This window comes from Myiozetetes cayanensis, unplaced genomic scaffold (genome assembly GCF_022539395.1).
Source record: "Myiozetetes cayanensis isolate MyiCay16 unplaced genomic scaffold, myiCay2020 scf4, whole genome shotgun sequence".
Taxonomy (NCBI): domain Eukaryota; kingdom Metazoa; phylum Chordata; class Aves; order Passeriformes; family Tyrannidae; genus Myiozetetes; species Myiozetetes cayanensis.
The window spans coordinates 21,945,662-21,964,821 of NW_026087631.1; the positions used below are offsets into that span (position 1 = coordinate 21,945,662).

The 19,160-nt window shown below is 47.2% G+C and overlaps 1 protein-coding gene across 5 annotated transcripts; it reads right to left on the reverse strand.

Moving 5' to 3' along the window:
* Positions 1 to 5,889: 5,889 nt before the first annotated feature.
* Positions 5,890 to 18,788, reverse strand: NR2F1 (nuclear receptor subfamily 2 group F member 1). Of its 5 annotated transcripts, none has more exons than XM_050329317.1 (4): positions 17,928 to 18,783; positions 14,184 to 14,711; positions 9,057 to 9,244; positions 5,890 to 6,733 (listed from the first exon to the last, which is right to left on the reverse strand). In XM_050329317.1, exons 1-4 carry the CDS (start codon positions 18,376 to 18,378, stop codon positions 6,566 to 6,568), a joined length of 1,335 nt encoding a protein of 444 aa, XP_050185274.1. In that variant the 5' UTR covers positions 18,379 to 18,783; the 3' UTR covers positions 5,890 to 6,565. The 5 variants fall into 5 exon arrangements, with proteins under 5 accessions (XP_050185274.1, XP_050185276.1, XP_050185275.1 ...); XM_050329319.1 differs by lacking the exon at positions 5,890 to 6,733 and adding an exon at positions 8,071 to 8,972; XM_050329320.1 differs by lacking the exon at positions 5,890 to 6,733 and adding an exon at positions 15,581 to 15,695 and having other exon boundaries at positions 9,096 to 9,244; positions 17,928 to 18,788.
* Positions 18,789 to 19,160: the final 372 nt, after the last annotated feature.

Consider the following 19,160-nt stretch of genomic DNA (forward strand, 5'->3'; position numbering starts at 1 on the left):
TTTGTCCCGACAAAGAGGGGGGAAGGAAGGAGGGGAGTCAGAGGAAAGGCCGCTCTCCCCGTCCCGCTCGCTCTGACGACGATAGGGTATGAAACTCCTGACGTCACTTCGCATCAGGGCCGGGGAGCAAACGTGACCCAGGAAGGAGCTCATCTGTTTCTCATCACTTGGGGAGTTTCTGTCGCTCCCCTCCCATCCTCCTTCCCTCTCCCTTTCTGTCTTTATTTTGTTTCTTTTTTTTTTTTTTTTTTTTTTTTTTTTTTAATTCCCCTACGTAAGAGGGGAGAAACCCATCCTCACCCCCATCACCATCCCCGTCCCCTCCCGTTCTTGTCGCCGCCGCCCCGGTTCCCTGTAGGGAAGGGACGAGAAATCTTCCACGCGGGGTGTCCCGGCCGCTACCCCCCAAGCCCCCCGGCCTGGGTCTTCCCTCCCCACCACATTCCCATGCCATTGTTCGCACTCGCAACCCAACTTTGGCTGCCGATTCAAAGCCCGGCAGTCCCCTGGCTCCTGCATTGTACTGAGGGTCACTTACTCTTTTCTCGGAGTTAGGCTCTGCTCCTTAATCTCTCCTCTTCTCTGCTTCTCATGAGCTGACGCGTTTTCCCCACACACCCGAAGCTGCCACAGAAGCTCGTCTTGATAAACCTGCTAGCAATCTTGGCCCAGTGCAACCAGCACAGAAATAAAAAACTTTCACTTTCTGCTTTCGGCTACCCCCTCCAGCCTCTTTTCCCTTCCCCCTCTTCCCCCTTCTTTTCCTCCGGGCTACATTCCCCTCTGAGCGCTGCCGCCTTTAATTATGGGAGATATATTTCTTCCCTGGGAGTCATTCGTGGGGAATTTTTAGGTGGAAGGGCGTTTCAGCGGAGTTATTTTTGAGCAAGGACCAGTGCCCTATATCCAGAGGCTTTGAATGAAGTGCAGATTGAGACATATCGGGTTCCCTATAAAAGGATCATTTCTTGTGGGAGGTTGGACACGAAGTTTGGGCTCGTGACTTGCATTCCTGAGAGACATGCATATTTTAAAACAACAAAGCAAGCTCGGAAGAAGGCTTAGAGGAGGGAAGAGGGAGGGAAAAATAAAAAGAAAAAACTTCAAGAAGTTACTCAGTTACAAACATCTGTCAACATGGACCAATTTGTATGGCTCCCAGGGGAAAAAAAAAAGTATCTGATAGTTTTGTGTATCACTTCAGGGAGTCTCAGCTACTTTGCTGGAAGTTACTGTGGCTTTCCAGAAGCTCAGAAAAACAGTTTGGCTCAAAACTGGGAGTTTAAAGAACTCTACTGGCCTGTGAATTTGAATCCCAGCTCCTTCTTTACCGACGGTTGCGTGGAGCTGGTTCAGCGTTTCAACGGATGTATCACCTCTCAGAAAGAACACCCGATGAGGGAAAAGGCAAAAGAGAGCAAACGGAGGCACTAGTGTGTCTGCTGGAGAAAGCCACTGGTACACCAGATCCCTGGTGGAAATAGTGGAAAATGAGGAAACAAGGTGAAAAGGAGCAGCCCTGGCGAGCTGTGAACACTGAGGGTCCTCTTGATGCTCGGGACCACGGGAAGCACCCACATCTCCACCTCCGAAGGGAAAGGAAAGAAAAAATATATAGAAAAAATAAAACTAAACTGGCGGGGAGGTGAGGGGGTGGGGGTGGGGAGGGGGCACCTCGGGCAGCGGCAGGTGGGGCGGCAGCTTGCGGCCGGGCAGCAGTACACGCAGCTGTGCGGGCAGCGGTGCGGGCAGCTGAGGCGCGGGGTTCTGGGCTCCTGCCGGCGAGTTGTAGACAAAAGGAGAAGGCCTAATGGTGATGTGGATATCTCTGTTAGTTGTCAGCGCTGGTCCGCTGCTGCCGGCGAATGCTAATCAGCCCTCACCGAGCGAGATGCCTCCTGGGCTGCCTCCTGGCACACACACGCACGTGCACTCGGGCTATCGCGGGGTCTCTGACACACGTACACATCTCACTCCTCAGTGGGGTCGATCATGACCCCGTGCTTTGGCCCATGCTTCTTTTGGCAGAGCAATGGTACAACCAATTTTAAACTTCATATACAGCAAATGCCTTCTTAAATAACACAATAGCACAGCTTACAGCCAGCAACTTGCTTCTCCTCCAAGGAGCTTCTCACCACCTGCCCTTCGTCTTTCTTCCCTTTTTTTTTTTTTTTTGTTTGTTTTTGGTTTGTTGTTGTTGTTGTGTTTTTTGGTGGGTTTTTTTGTTTTGGTTTGGTTTTGTTTTTTTTTTTTCTCTTTTAAACCGCTGGGGATATTTTATACCCTGCAGTTTTGGATTTGGTCCTTGCTTTAAACTTGATGGAGGGTTCTGCAGACAAGAAGATGTATATACACTATCATACAGCCATCACTGAGATCACTAACACTGAGTCTCTTGTCAGCCAGACGGTCCTGCTTTGAAACACTACTCACATTATTCTGACTTTACAAAATTGAGGGTAAGGAAAAGAAGGGGAGATGCAATTTCCCACTGTCCCTTTTGTCAGTTCTCGTCTTTCCTGGTAATTACGTTTACAACCCTATAGGGCCCGTTTAACGTAAGGTCTTTGTATTTCTAGTGTAAGCCACGTGGACAAGAAAGAAGAGATCCTGACATCCCTCCTCCAGCCTTCCTCCGAATAGCATCACCACCCTCTTCCACAGACCGACCCTTGCATCCCAGTGACGATCAAAATCTGTCTGGTGAGGGCAACCAGGGCCCCCAACTCTCTACGGCCCAGACAGTGTCAGAGCAGGCGTATGTCCGATCCTTCCTCACAGATGCAGAACGTAATTTTACCTTTCAAGTGGCTGCACCTTGCACCGAGACAGCCATGGGAAATTGTCCGGCAGGGATACTCTCACTTACAGAAAAAGAGGCAGGAGGTGGCCCCAAACCACTATCAGAGACGCCTTGAGAGAAAGGAGGAGGGAGGGAGAAAGGAGCAGGAGCCGTGAGTCACCTTGGGAAGTGGTCGCCTTTCCCGTCTTTGCAGTTTCAGGTTTGTTTCGCGGCTATTTTGAGCTGAAGGTGCTCAGAGGGGAGAAGGGACTGGTGCTGAAATGCTTAAGGGAGCATTTAAACCGAAAGCCATCAATGAATGAAGAAGGAATGGGCGTGGAGGTGGAAAAAAAGTTGGAAAATGGATTCGCTGACAAGTAAGGATAATAAATGAGAAACGCTTTCAGATAGATATCTCAGTCGTGAAATTGCACCCAGCTGGTTGTGTAAGCAAACAAATAGTTTCATGTTAGGGACTCTCGACTTGTGGCTTGATGAATAGAACACGACAGAGGTAAATTGCTCTTTAACTCATTTAGGAATAAAACTCCTTGGCTTCCTAAGTAAGAGAGCTTGTGACGCCATGGATCCCGAGCAAGTACTTTAACAAGAGTTTTACTAGTTTACACCTTTGCTCTCGGATTTCCTCCCTCGTTCACTTCCCTTACACTTCTGTCCTTTCCCTTTTTTTTTCTTTAGTATATTTTTATCTTCTCCCTTCCCGTCTTCTCGCTCTCTCTCTCTCCTTTTTATTTTATTTTTTTTTATTTTTTTCTCTTCAAAAGTGCCTCGTAAGAGAATTTCCTCTTCCCCCTTCCACCCTCCTGTCACCGACGCTTGGAAACCCCGCAGGTTTGCAAGGTACCCGGGTACATCGAGTTTGTCCATGGCACCCGGGAGTAGTGGCTTTTGAAATGTACTTAGTTGTCATTCTTATGGCTCCGGAATCACTGCAGAACACTCATCCCCAACGTCTCTCTGACCCGCTGGGGATTAAAAAGGGAAGGATGTCTAAAAAAATAAAAAATTCTCACGTCGAAGTCAATGGCTCTGAAGCCAAGTAGAAAGGGAATCTTTTAAAACAAATATATAGACACATTTCATGGAGGTCACGCCGCTTCTGAAATTAGTTTCAAAGATGTAAAAGAAATGGGAAGAAAAGCAGGGAAGGGCGAGGGGACCTATTCCTGCCTCTCTCAGTAAAGCAGAGAGCAGAAAAGACCTAGATGTGAGTCAAAAAAAAAAAAAAAAAAAAAAAAAAAGGAAAAACCCAACTCGCTATTTCAAGACTTATAAACTAGCGCTTTGAGTAGTCAAAATGCCCCATGAAACCGGAGGAAGCATGTCGACAGTGTTTGTAATAGCCGTGCACACGCGTTCGCGGACACTGCCTGTGAATGGCTGCGTGCCGGGATGCGGCTGGAGGGGGCGGCTGCAGCAAGCTGTGACACCCCCGTCCAGTCCTCCATACCTCTGTCCGTCCGTTGGAAGGTCATCCAGGACGGGCACCCCGTCCCTGGCAACCCTACCTGAGCATCCCTCGGCAGCATGTCATATCTGTGCTGCGTTAGGAAGGGGTTGCCTGGCTGCCATACCCCCCAGGTAATGAAAAAAAGGCGGACAACCCCTTCCCCCAGAAAAACTAAACAAAAAACCCCCAAACCCTAAACTAACAATAACAAAAAATCACATAGATTAAAAAAAAAAAAAAAACCCACACCAAAAAACCAACACCCCCAATCCCCCCCCCAAACCCCCAACCAAACAAAAAAATAGCCCAAACAAACAAAAAAATTCCCCCCAAAACAAAACAACCCCAAACCATTCGAACTAAACACACACACACACCCTGCCAAACTGGAGATCCTATCAAGCCCTTTCCATCAGATAAAAGACTTTTATCTCTTTGTATATGTAACCAACCAGTTTCCTGCTAGTGAACCTACGCAGAATTAACTTTTTCTTGTATTACTTCTGCTGCCACTTGCAGTGACCCCTGGTCAGATTCTTCTGTGCGAGATCCTCCACGTACCCCGGCAGGGAAACAGCCTTTTACATCTGGATCCACCGTTTTTACTGGTGGCCATGAGATAGGTCACTCGTGATGGAATCTCATCCGCACTCTTCCTTCCCAGTTCTACCTAATTTCGAGGGATACGGGGAAAGTGGGAATTATCCTTTATCCCCAGTCCTGAAGGGGGCTCATCAAACTCTCTCTTGCAAGTGAGGGGGGTGAATGGAAGCCAAGCCACCCAAAAGGTGCCCCCGGGGGCGAGTACGTGTCTTAGAATCGCAGGGAAAGGGGAAGCGGCAGCCCCTGACGTTCACGGGCGGCCGAAGGAGGTGCAGGCGCGGGCACAGACGCACACACACGACCCCCGCCCCAGCGCTGCCCCTGCCACCGCCCGCAAGCCCCCCTCCTCCTCAGCTTGGGTTCAACCTACTACTTAGCAGCATTTCCAAATATTTATTCGATTAAATGTATAGAAAAGGCCTAATTGGGTGGTGGGAGGAGGTAAGCTAGTTAGCGAGGTGCTAAGAGGAGTGGGAGGGGGGGCTTTGTATCTACCGTGCCCTCAGCGAGTCCCCTGCACGGGGGTGAGGTGGGGTGGGAGGGTCGCCCCTCTCCCATATCCCACCCACCCCCTGCTTCTCCCCCTCCCCAGCCTTTGAAGTGCTGCCGCAGCTGTTGGTGAGCACGGAAAGGCCGCGGAGCCCTGCGCGGCAGGGAGGATGGAAGGATGCAAGGATAAGGGGGATGCCCTGCCGACCCCGCCTCCTGAAGATTTCTGGGGGGCCGACGAGCCCTCGGGAACAACGCCCAGGCCCTCGGCAACAACAAGGCAGGAGAAATGTAGATGGAGTTCGTTTTAAAGCAATGTATTGTAGGTTATGAACAAGTCAGCAAAAACTCGCTGAGGGACCCCGGCCACTCTCCACATTCACTTTTTTTTTCTTTTTTTTTTCTTCTTTTTTTTTTTTTTTTCTCCAGCAAATAGCACTCCATGACACGATCATACAGTATTTTTAGCCACCGTATGAATGCCCGAAAGGTTGCAGCGTGGCAAAGGAAAACATCCACTGACACAACGCAGACTCTGTAGTTAACACTTCAGAACACGATACCGTCTTATAAGCAAAGTTTAATAAGGGATTGAAACACTTCTTTCTAGGCACATACATGGAAATAAGTGCATCTCGTACACCTCCCCTACACCTGCAAGTTTGTTGGCAATCTGTGGGTTCTTATTATTATTTATAAATATGAAAATTAATTGAAAAATACCTACGAAAAAGTTTATCTGTTTTCATCAGTGGGATAACGCTGTAATGAATATATTTACATCTCAATGGAAGAAACAGAGACCTGTTTTTTTTATTCCTATATCCCCATGTGTTTTGTTTATTGGGGGAAGGGGGGCTGTTTTTTTGTTTTCAGTGTTATTTTTGGGTTTGGATTTTTTTGTTCTGTATGGGGTTTTTTTAATTTTTGTTTGTGTTTTTAACTGCTAATCCAGCTAGGTCCCCAGTCACCCACCCCACCAAAAAGCAATGTTGAAGAACTTCTTCCAGCACCTCCCAGGTCTGAGCATGCCCTCTCTCTCCCCGTTGAGAGCCCGGAGGGGCTGCTGGATCCCCTCTGCCCGTGCAAGTGCCAGAAACAAAGCTCTTGCCCATGCAGCATCCGTGTGAGTGAGAAAAAGGAGGATATCTGTTTGTCTAATTCCTGTTCCTGTGTTCTCAGATCTGGAATCATCCGAGTCCCCCCACTGCCAACATCTATGAATACAGGCCACTTCTCCATCCTGAATGGGATGATCCCCCCATAGAGGATCTGGCCACAATGTTGATTATCCAGCTATAAGTGCCTACCGTATGGAGCTGCTCTAGCCTCGGATCTACTGCGCCTAGAATATTAAAAACCCCAAGCGAGTTGGATTGAAGGATCTTGTTAATGCAAAAAAAAAAAAAAAAAAAAAAAAAAAAAAAGAGAGAGAAAGAAAAAAAAAAAGGGAGGGGGGAGAGAGAGGGAGAGAGAGAGAAAGAGAGAGAAGGAAAGTATGTTGAACAGAAAATTAAAATGAAAAACTTGCCCCTGTCTCCACAAACTGAAAAATCTGCCTCATCCAGGTTTGTTTGGAGGGTATGGGAGGTATCTGTGTGAGGGGAGACAATGTTATTTTTAAAGATCCAGCTTTATTAATACGTTAAGAAAGAGCTCCCTTGGTAGTATGTGTTCTCACAGCTCTGTCTCAGACCCTATAAAACATTAATGCACTGAAAGCTGTTACAGAGATCTGCACCACCAGCTAGAAGCCTTTACCTTCAAAGGAACTCCATTACAAAAATGATTTTTAATTTTCTTTGAAAAAAAGGACAAGCTGAAATAAAGAGGGGCTTTTGGCACAGAGCTCGGGCCCCTGTGATAGGTGGCCATGGTGTGGGGGGTCACAGCCTGTGTTTTTTGCTTGACCGTGGCACATAATCACCTATGAAATGCACTGGCTCATCACCCAATGAGCAAGCATCCAGTTGTATTTCTATATTAATGGACTGGGAATATTCTCCACACACAGTGACTAGAGTCAGGAGAAATAGCAAGAGGGATGTTTTGGCTGACATCAAGCACAAGGTGTGCATACTGGAGCACACACAGGGGTCTGTGAGTCCTTGGGGTGGAAAAGAAAAGAAGCAAAAACAGCCAACCCTACCCCAAGCTCCCAGAAGCAGAAAGCCACCATGTCTGGAACAAACAAGCCCCATGGCTACAGTATGCCTCCTGCTGCACAGGTAGAGGTGGTCGCATATAGTGACTGCAGTCCATGCCCATGGTTTCTGAGAGCAAAAAACAAGGTGTGAACTCAGCAGAAAATCCAGCTGGTGGGAGAAGATGTTTCAAAAAAGGGTAGGCCGTCAGCCTTGGTGGGGAATCTGCGGTGTAGTCCCGGTGAGGCAAGGTCACCTAAGGCATCACAATACACCTCCCGCTCCCTCTTCCTAGGCCTTGACAGTTCAGCCCTAAGCTTAAACCCAGTCAAGTCTGTTTTGAAACATCATGTAGTTTACGCAACTTGGCTAGACTTCACAAGTTTTTTAAGTTCTCTTTTTTAGCACCAGTGCAGAGTTAAAAATCCAGGGGAGATCTTTTGTTATTATTGGGGGGGTGGGTGGGGGTTCCTTTTCCTTTTTTTTCCCTCCCCTTCTTTTTTTTTTCCTTTTTTTTCTTTTTTTCTTTTCTTTTTTTGGTGTACTATTGGCATGTTTCAAACAACAAGACTCATGGGTTGTGGGGTGATAAGTTGGGGGTTTTTTGCTAAATTCTTTTATTTTTTTGTTTAAATTCTCACTTCAATTTTAATTCTTGAAGAACAGTTTTGACAACATATATCGCACTCATTATAAGAAGCAAAGGGTTATATCAAAAAATTATTAGTATAGAATCACAGGAAACCTGGTTTGGAACCAGAAAAAATACAAAACAGATATAGATACATAGACACAGGACAATTTTTTTATAATTATTTGGAAAATGTTATTTTCCCCTAATTCTCCTTTCTTTTTTTTTTTTTCTTTATGCGCATATGATGTTTTAACTTTTACCAAAAATGAAAATAAAGACTAATATATTACAAAATGAGTAACAATGTTCGTGGTAAGTGTTTGCGCGTAGAATTTTTTTCTTTGTTTCTTGTTTTGGGTTTTTTTTCATTCTACACAAGGTTCAGTTCAGTTTCAATGCTTTTTTGTTTTGTTGGTTTACTGTACAGCATATATCAGCAACAGTCCACAATAAATCCTGGAAGATCCAGTATCCCCTTCAGGTTTGATTAATATCCCCTCAATACTCATTTTTTTTATTTTTATTTTTATTTTTTCTCCTTTATTAATATTATTTATTTCTTTTTTCCTCCTCTCCAAAAGAAAAAAAAATAGGCCAAATTTAAAAAAAAAAAAAAAAAAGGAAAAAAAAAAAAAGAAAAAGCGGAACACCACAACCTCCACGGACGACAGGTCCGTCCTTCTCCCCTACACGACCACATCTCTGCTCCCACTCGGCCCTTTCTTTTGTTCAGTGTCCACATCCCGGGCCCCCCCCCCGCACACCGACTGCCCCTCTGTGCGAGCGCTCCCGTCTCCGCCGCTCCGCCGCCTCTCTGCCGGGGGTGCGGGACGGGCTCTAGGAGCACTGGATGGACATGTAAGGCCAGTTGAAGCTGCTCCCAGACAGTAGCATATCCCTGATGAGGGTTTCGATGGGGGTTTTACCTACCAAGCGGACGAAGAAGAGCTGCTCGATGACGGAGGAGGAGACGGTGCGCAGGGAGGGCAGCCGCAGCAGCAGCTTCCCGAAGCGGCTGGGCTGGTTGGGGTACTGGCTCCGCACGTACTCCTCTAGCGCGCACTGTGACTTCTCCTGCAGGCTCTCGATATGCGCAGCATCCGACAGGCCGCAGGCGTCTGCCCACCGCACCGCGCCCGCGGAGGCATCCGCAGAACGGCGGCAAGCAGGGGAAGAGTGGAGGGAGGAGGTGGAGGAGGAGGAGGAGGAAGCGGGGGGGAGATGGTTAGTGACTGGGAAGCACACAGGGAAACGCCGCTAGGATGGGGGGCACGGTAAATCGCACCCCCATCCCATCCCACCCGACACCATCCCACCCCCTCTCATCCCACCCCACCCCATCCCGTGCACTGCTGCCGAATAAATAACGCGACCTCTCTGTGCCTCTTCACCACCGTGGGTATTTTCACCCAGGATGCAGTGGGGTACCCACACCCAGCTCGTCCCAGCCACACACGTACAGCGCCCTATGCTTTCTTTCCATATCCCACTCTATGGACACTCTGTGCTTGTGAATGTGGTTCTCGCTCCAGGGAGCCCACCACCAGGATGCTGGAAACCTGGACCCGCCCCTGTTAAATAACACCGAGTGGAGGAAAAATAGGGGCATTGGGGAAAATAATAATTATAATATAAATAATAATAACAATAATACGATTATAAACAGAGGTGCATACAAGCAGAGAGAGACAGAGGGAGTTTGTTGACATGGCTGCATATCACAGAGAGACAGTGACTGGGACCTGCAGTGGCTGGCAGGGAGCCGGTCAGGGTATGCCGGGGGGCAAGGAGGACCCCTCTGTCCCTGTCTTGCTGCCAGCAATCACAAATTGGCCAAGTCTTTGTGCCTTGTGTGATAAATCTGGTGGAAAACGGCTGGGTTAGTCCTAGCTTGCACTCAGCAGGCGTCTGCAGCTCTCAGACACAAAGCTTGGGAAAGCTGTGGTGGATAAGCCTTGCCTAAAAGTAGCCAGTAAGACTCTTCCTATAGGAACATATGCCTTGCACCTTGCAGAACTATACAACCCAGGCAAAGGTGTACTAATCCAAGACCAGAAACCCTTCACATCTATGTATTTGTATCTATACACATTATTCTGTGTGTACAGATACAAGCAGGGAGGTATAGATGCATCTGTGCTTTTGCACACACACAGAGACATATACAAGCACATGCCCCATCTCTGTGAACACATAACCCAAACTAAGGGAAAATTGGTCACTGGTTGCTAGTTAAGTGACTTGCTCAGGAAACCACAGTCGAGGAAAAGTGATGGGTATGCCCAGATGGTGGAAACTATCCACATTGTTTACAAGATTAATATTAAATATATATAAAAAACCCCCAAACCAAACAAAACAGAAAAAAAACCCCTAGCCATCAAGATCAGAGCAAGGCAGTCAGTTAGCAGTGCTGTTTAAAACAGATCAAAGCCAGACTTGGCTAATATATAGATCCGTATATGAATTGGTGCATGTTAATGGTCCCCAAAAGGACATTACAAAAACGTGAATGTAGAGTTATGACCCTGGAAAGACACAACAAATTAATAAATTATTCAAAGCTTAAAAAAAAAAAAAAATTCTGTCGCAACTGCATTTTTGAAGTTTAAGTCTTTCCCTATCAAGAACTGACTTTACAAGGATTTCTGAACACCTTCATCTACCATACTATGGCCTCGAGCAAAAATACAAATAAAACAAGCCATAATTCAGGAACTTCTGAGGAGGAGAACCTTTGACCTGAGCTGCGGACTTGGCATCCCTCAGACACACAATTATCTGAGCCAGGCTGCTCCACTAATCCATACTGTACCTTTAATGCAATGATATTTTGCAACATCTAAAGCACCAGGTTGCAACATATATATCTATCAAAAGCTGGGGCCTGTTCTTGTTTGCAATACATATCAAAAACACAGGCCTGTTCATATGTTGATTGCCACAAATCACATTCCATATTTACATATATCTTGCTATTTTACATGCATTATCTGCCCATTATGCATTAGGATCCTATTCAACTTCCAAACAATACAATATGAAAGGGTCTTACTGACACCCTGGCAGGGCTTTTTTCTTTATGCCCCATATGTCATACCCTTAAGGTTAGTAAAATATTTATCAGACATTTACGATAAGTGCACCTATAACTGCAGGTCACTGGACAATACGGATGGGGAACTTGCTCTCTAAAAGGGTGGCAGCCTGTTGTGTCTGTGTTTGAAAAATACATCTTGGATTTTGCCTTAGACCTCCAAACACTCAGAATTTTCTCATGCCAATAATATCTATTGAGCTTTAATCATTTTAAATAGACTGGCATATGCCTTTACTTGGGTTTTATTCTGTATCCTTAAAGGTGGTGGTGAGAAAGCTTAACTCTCCCGTCAGAATGAGATTAAAAATAATAATCATTAAGAGATCCACAGCTCGACTCGATTATGCAGCCCAGAGAGGCGCAATCCATGGGAAAAAAAATGCAATCCATGTTTACCGGAGGTGAATTATTATTGCATCCCAGAAAGTGGGCTAATGTGAAAATCCTGTGTGTGCCTTGGTTTTTTATGTGGCAGTGTGTCAATAAGGGAAAGCTCTATATTTCTTCTTGTGGTCTATGGAAAAGAAATTATGTAAATAAATAACCATTACTGTTCAACACACTCCAGCCTTCCCCTTCGTAGTGGCGGGTATGTATTTCATGTTACACGTTCACAAGAGTTTAGTGTTCAGAAAATATAGATGTAATCAGCTGCCATCTAACTAGAAATCAAAGTTCTTATTGCGCTGTGAATAGATTTATTGAATTTATGTTATCTGTCTCTGTCTCTTCCTGGAAAAGTTTATTTATGGTGAGGAAAAGGTAGATACAGGAATTAATAACGCTAAAGTTTGGCAGAGGGGGTGTGGAGCAATGGGGGTGAGTGATAGAGGATTGGAGGAGGAGGAGGAGAGGGGAAGGAAGAGGAAAGGAGGTGAGAAAGGAGCAGGTTTTGGGTTATGACCCAGTCTTTGGATGGTGTCCAGAATTTTACAGATTAAATACATGCTCTCTGGAGCCCGAATGTAAAAACCACAACAGGAGAAACCCATGCCAGCTTTAAACGCTTAGTCCTCAGCAAAGGATTTTGGACAATATGCCTAAAAATGTCTTTTCCATCAGTCAAAGTTAGTTTAAAAGTTGGATGAGTTTGAGAAAGGCTTCCTATGAATTCCCCTCTGGATAAGCAATCAAAACAAGTTTAGTGAGAAGCTGAAATATGCGGATGGGGGTAAATGGTAGATTACTCCTGACAGCTGTATTTCCTTTTTCTGAGATGCCTTGTGTGATCCTCCTCCAAAATAATATTATTGTTCTCTTCCTGAACCCCATTCACTCTCAGTTCCGTTGTGGGAAGGGGCTTCTTCCCTCAAAAATGTAATTACATTTTTTTATATATATGTAAATGAAGACATCCTCTAAAACCACTTACTCTGTTTCTAGCCAACACTGATCGTTTAGGTAGGTTAAGAGTGAGATTGGAGGGAGCAGAGAGAGAAGAGAAAGAGAGGAAAAAAAAAAAAAAATATCCCCTCAAACGTGTCCCCGTCAGGGACAGCCTCCTTCTAAGGGCCGTTGGCTGGTGGAAAGGCTGAGGCACAGGCCAGCCATCTTCCGAGCTCTGCTTGGGAAGAATATCTCAAAGTTAGATCTGGGGGAAAAAAAAAAAAAAAAAAGGTTCTCCTCGACTGTCCCTGTGTATTGATGAGCACCCTCAAATGAATGGGAAGGGAAAGTCTGCGAGTCTGCAGGCAGGCTGTGGAGTTAAATCAGCCTGATAAATGCTGGCAGGTCTCTTTGTCACTCTTGAAAAACATGTTTCCATCAAGAAGACTTATTATGATAAAATACATTAAAATGTCGATCTGGCTATTCAGTAAATCTTCCATTTGTTCTAAGATTTGCAAGTTATCCTTTGCAAAGAAATATTCCCTCCAACACTGAGAGACTGCATTTGCACTGGAAGTAAAAGGGGGCAGTCACAGTACACGTCTCCGACCACCCTGCATACAAATTAGATACTCCTGTCTAAATAAATTATCTGATGTTCAAATCGATATTAATACTACATTTGCTACATTACAATATTGTGCAAATTTAGGAGTCATTTTAATACAATGTAAATACTATCTTTCATGCATGAAAGGCAACAAATATTGATGGATTATAAACTACTCAGTGTTAAACAAGACCTTTGAACGATTTGCTATCTCTGCTCAGGAATGCTTTTAATTTTGCCTTGGCCTAGTTTTAAGTCACAATTATTGGAACTGTTTAGTTATTGCTAATTGAGAAGGTTGGTTTGGCAACAGGGAGAAAAGGGGACAAGAGAGGGGATGGGGAGAGTGGGTATAAAAAAGCAAAAGAAAAAAAAAAGAAAGAAGAAAACAAGCAGAAAAAGTGGCAGTTAGCCATAATAGTGGCGATAATTAGAATAATAATTTAAAAATTACACTACCCAGACTCTTATCTCGCTTTGTTTTCATTTCCTATATTTCCTTCCCATAGTTCTCCTTTGATGTTTATAAATTCTCCCTCGCAGGTTACAATGATAGTATACATATTATATTTTTATAGTCTACGACCAGAGCACTTCAAAGGCGACACTAATGCAACTTTCCCGCTAGTTAATTTGAACCATCTATCACGGAGAAAAATTGTTAACATGCATGTTTCCACCGCCTACACTTAATTTGATTAGGGTTTTTTAGGTCTTTTTGGTTTTCTTTTTTTTTTTGTTTTGTTTTGTTTGTTTGTTTTGGATTTTTTTTGAAGGGGCTGTGTTTTAAAAAGCCAACATCAGTGGGGTGAGAGGGAGGACGATCCCTGGATCGGAGTGTGCCCCGTCAGGTGCTATACTACCTCAGCCTACCGCCTCTTTTCTTTAAAAATAACTCTATTTTCATTTTTTCCTAATTTTTCCGCAGATGGTTTGGGGGTTTTAACTTCTTTCTTTCTTTCTTTCTTTCTTTTTTTTTTTTTTTTTAATGTTTCACATCCCCCACCCGTCCCCTCACCTGAGGTGAAGAGGACGATGGCTTTCAGGCAGCTATACTCAGCCGAATCGACGTGCAGTGCCTTCAGCTTCTCCACCTGTTCCTGGAAGATGCGGATGTGGTCCATGAAGGCGACAACGCGGTCGGCCGACATGGGAGAGGCGTGAAGGCCGGCGGCGGCCAGGAGCGGGGCCACATGGAGGGGCATGGAGCACTGGGCAGCGTTGAGGACGAAGAGCTCGCTCCAGGTGAGCCGCAGCAAGGCCACCTGGTCGGTGATCTGCAGGTCGGGGAAGAAGGGGATGTTGCGGGCCCACTCGACGGCGCTGAAGAGCAGACGGGCGGCCAGCTCGCAGATGTTCTCGATGCCCATGATGTTGTTGGGCTGCATGCACTGGCTGCCGTAGCGGGAGGTGGGGTAGGGCTCGGCCCGCAGCAGGAGGGAGATGTATCCCGAGAGATAGCAGTGCCCATTCAGGGGGTCGCCGTTGGTCAGGGCGTACTGGCCGGGGTTGGGTTGGGTGGGTGGCATCCTTCCTCGCTGAACCGCTGACAAAAAGAAGGAGAGAAGGAGAGGAAATGTGCATCCAGGAGGCTCGCAGGCATCGCCCCGGCGGCGCAGTCAGCCAGCCGGAGACAATGCCGGGCTTCTTCCCCTCCCCACCACCGCCTCGCCCCCGGCACACGCACAGGCACGGACAGACAGAGGCATGCGGAGCCGGGCAGTTGCCGACCTGCATTGCGCCCCCCGCCCGGCATCGGCATCGGCATCGGCCCCGGCCTCGGCCCCGGCCCCGGCCCCGACCCCTGCTCAGGCAGCCCCAGCCCAGCGGCAGTCAAGCACCCCCTTTCTTCCCACCCTTCCCCCGCCCACAATGCAGACAGGCTTCACAAAATAAACAGAGATTAAAAAGAAAGGAAAAAAAAAAAAAAAAGCCAAGGCAAACAAGACAAATCCGCACACAACCCCCGCCCCCATTCCCCCCACTCGCAACAAAAGGCAGCCCCGCACGTAAAAACATAAAATCAAATCCTCCGAGTGGTGAGAAAGTGGAGTTAAAAATCACAGCCAAGTGTAAAAATTATAGCTAATCTCTGTTGTGGATCCCAGCCGACTACCCTGATAGCACTGATATTTACAAGTGAACTGATGTGTCGCTTTTTAAAATAAAATATTGAATAAAATAATTCATAAAACCAAACGTGTCCATATTCTTCAAAAATACTGCATCATTACCCTTCAAGCTGGAACAGGTCGCAGCCCTCCAGCTTCCCACTGCTAACTTTATTACACAGAAACAGCTTTCCATAGAGGACCCCCCCTCCCCCGCCCAGTAAAGTTCTCCCTGCTAAAAGGAAGAGAAAGGTTAAATATTATCACTGGAAATGGGGAAATAAAAAAAAAAGTCAAAACTTACAATAGCCAAACATTCGTGGAAAAAAAAGGGGACCGTGTAATTAATATCTTTCGTGAGCTGTTGCCACTGCAAAAGCCTGCAGTCAGCGTTGCACAGTGAATGCACAAGCTTGCAACTGCAAAAACACTGGATTCATTAACCATCTCCACACAGAGCGTGAGCATGCCTCGAGTCCCGAAAGCTGACCGAAGTTTTTTTTTTTCCTTTTTTTTTTCTTTTTTTTTTTTTTTCCTGTTTTAGTGTGTGCATGTGTTTTACTTCATCAGTGCCAGCGGTTGCAGCCGCATGCCATGTAAACAAAGGTAACTTCAGGGGAAGCTACGGCTACTCAGGTTTGTTCCCTGCACACAGACACACACACCCACACCCGCACACACTCGCTGGCACACACCCGCACACGCAGATCACTCATCTTTCCGGCGTGCCACATTTTTCTCAACTTTCTCTTTTCTTCCCCAACGAGCCCTCTTCACCTCCCGGGCTGGACCTCTCTCCTGCTGCCCTCCAGCCCACCTCTCCCTCTTCAATCTGCTTGTAAACTTGGCAGTTATTTTTCATTTAACTGCGAGCACACGTCTCACTTTTTTTTTCCTCCTTCTTTTTTTTTTTTTCTTTTTTGCTTCCCCCCCGCTCTCCCAGACGCCTAACAACAGCCCCTGAAGCTACCAATGAAGCCGTCATATTTACGAGCTCTTTCAGATCTGTTGCAGCTTCATTCCTTTTCTTGTGGTATATAAAATATAATTTTAAAACCAATTAAGGCAGTAGTAATCCCCGCTCCGCAAAATTGACTATTTCGCTGATGTAACTCTAGGACATCTTTAACGACAGTCACAGGGTAAACTTTAACTATAAACCGAGAAAATATGTTTCGAGGAGAAAGGAGGTCAGGAAATCTCCCTATACGAGAATAAGTCTGAACTCAAGGAAAACCAACTCTTTGAAACAGCAACTCTTAGAAAGGAGGAGGAAAAAAAAAGATAGCAGAGCAGTTGGAAATGGTGGGGACCCCGCTGCCAGATGCAGGCTGCGGATACTTCTAAAATGAGAAGAACCGGTAAAAAGGTTATAAATCGAGGTTTGTATGCAGGTTTTAAGGAGAGGGTGGAGTTGATGAAGAAATAAAATGAGCAGCGAGCTTAGAAGGAAAGAAGGAAAGAAAGAAGGAAAGAAAGAAAGAAAGAAAGAAAGAAAGAAAGAAAGAAAGAAAGAAAGAAAGAAAGAAAGAAAGAAAGAAAGAAAGAAAGAAAGAAAGAAATTATAGAAAGAAAGAAAGAAATGACAGAAGGAAAGAAAGAAATTATAGAAATGACAGAAGTACAGAAACACGGTTCAGTCACAAACTTTGCTTTGAACGCATGGAATGAAAACAAGGCCAGATCTCGCACAGAAGCACACTCCGGGGCACCGGAAAGCACAGTGAAGAGGAGATACAGTAGCACATTTCCTCTCTCTCTCCTTTTTTTTTTTTTTTTTTTTTTTTTTAATCCCCTTCCATCTTCTTCACCCCTTTTCCTCTCTCCCAACTTACACGTCTTTCATCTTTCTTTCGGGAAAAATGAACCTGAGAAATGGATCTACTGAGAAGTGTTGCGGGTTTAAAAAGAAATGATGGGGTGGAAAAGGGGTGGGGAGGGTTAGGGGGAAGGAAGCTGAATGGAATCACATCTAGTACGGGAGAAAGATGTATCTCCCCCCACCCTCCGGTCTCATGCCAACAATAGACAAAACCACATCCAAAACACACACACACGCACACATGCATACACGCGCGCGCAGGGGGGAAGCGGGGATAGCGGCTAAATGACAAATATTTAGCAAGCGATCGTAATACTAATAATAATAAATTCTCTGCACAGTGAGCGGGGAAGGGGCAAGCGCGGCAGTGCCGGGGAAGGGGGTGGGGAGGAGCGGGAGGGAGGGCAGGAGGCACAAACAGAAAAGCAAAAGAAAACACCACCAACCACCATCGACAATAACAACAGAACCTGGCGCAAAGCTGCCAGATGGAGTGCAGGCAGAGGGAGAGATTGACGTGTGCATGGAAATATAGAGAGAGAACTAGATCGCCACGAAGAGCCGTAAATATATATACACACACACATATATATGTGTGTATATATATATGTATATATATGTATATATATATATTCATATGTGTGTGCGTTTGCACTCCGCGCGAGTGAGCGCGTGTGTATATATATATATATATATGTATATGCATATAGGTGCGTGTGTGTGCACGTACGGACAGGCAGACACAGACAGACGAAGAGCCCTCGCACACGCACGCCTGCACAGCCGCGGGGAGAGGGGAGCGATAGCATAGTAGGGAAGAAATATTCACCTTCCCGCCTCATGCCCACTTTGAGGCACTTCTTGAGGCGGCAGTACTGGCACTGGTTGCGGTGGTGCTGGTCGATGGGACAGTTCCTGTTGGCGCGGCATGTGTAAGTTAAGTTCCTGCGGACGCTCCTCTTGAAGAAACTTTTGCAGCCCTCGCAGGTGAACTGGCCGTAGTGCTTGCCGCTGGACTTGTCCCCGCACACCACACACTCGATGTGCTGCTGGCTCTGCCCCGAGCCCTGTTGGCCCGCTCCCTTGTCCCCGGTCGTGCCCGGCGTGGATGGGGGTCCCGGTTGGCTGGGGGTCTGCGGGGTGTGTGGGGCTGCCGAGCCCCCCTGCTGCTGGGGCTGCTGCTCCCGGGCCGGCTGCGCCGCGGCGGGGTTGGGGCCACTCGGAGTGCCCCCGGCAACGTCTTCCTGCGGATCTCGCCAGCTGCTAACTACCATTGCCATATCTCGGGCCCAAAAAAGTGCTGGGGAGCGGCGCGTCTCGCTGCGGGCTGCCGGGGAGAGAGGCGGGGGGCGGGGGGGAGGCGGCCGGCCGGGCGCCGGGGAGCGAGCAGAGCGAGGGGACCCTGCCTGCCGCCTGCCTCCGCCTCGGCTGCCGCCACCGCCGCCGCCGCTGCCCTGCTGCCGCCGCCGCTGCTGCCGGCTGGAGCCGCTCCTGCCGTTTTCTTTATTTTATTTATTTTTCGCCGCTGCGAGCCCCCCTCCTCTCGCTCGCAGTCTAGCTATTTTTTTTTCTAGGGAGGGGGAGGGGGCGATGGAGGATTTTCTCCCTCTCTCTTTCCCCCCCCTTCCCTTTCCTTTTCCACCCTTCCCTTTCCTTCCCTTTCCTTCCCTGCCCTTTCCTGTGCTCCCCCCCACTCTTTAAAATACCCCTGCCTAGCCGCTTCCCCCCTCTGCTCCCACTCTCCCCGGCTCACTGCCTCTCTCGTTCATCCCTCCCCCGCCGCCACTTCAGGTTGCAAAATCAGAAACGGCAAACAAGGCTGTCGGGAGAGGCATTCAGGAGAGTAACACGCCGGACACGCACACGCAGGCAGACACGCGCGCACACGCCCGGCACACGGCTCCCCACTCGCGCACTCGCACACACGCACGGGCACAGGCACACGCGGTCCGGGCGCTACGAGAGCGGAGGATGTGCAGGCATAGAGGAAGCCGCGGCGCCGCCGAGGAGGAGGAGGAGGAGGAGAAGGAGGAGGAGGTGGAGGAGGAGGAGGAGGGGAAGG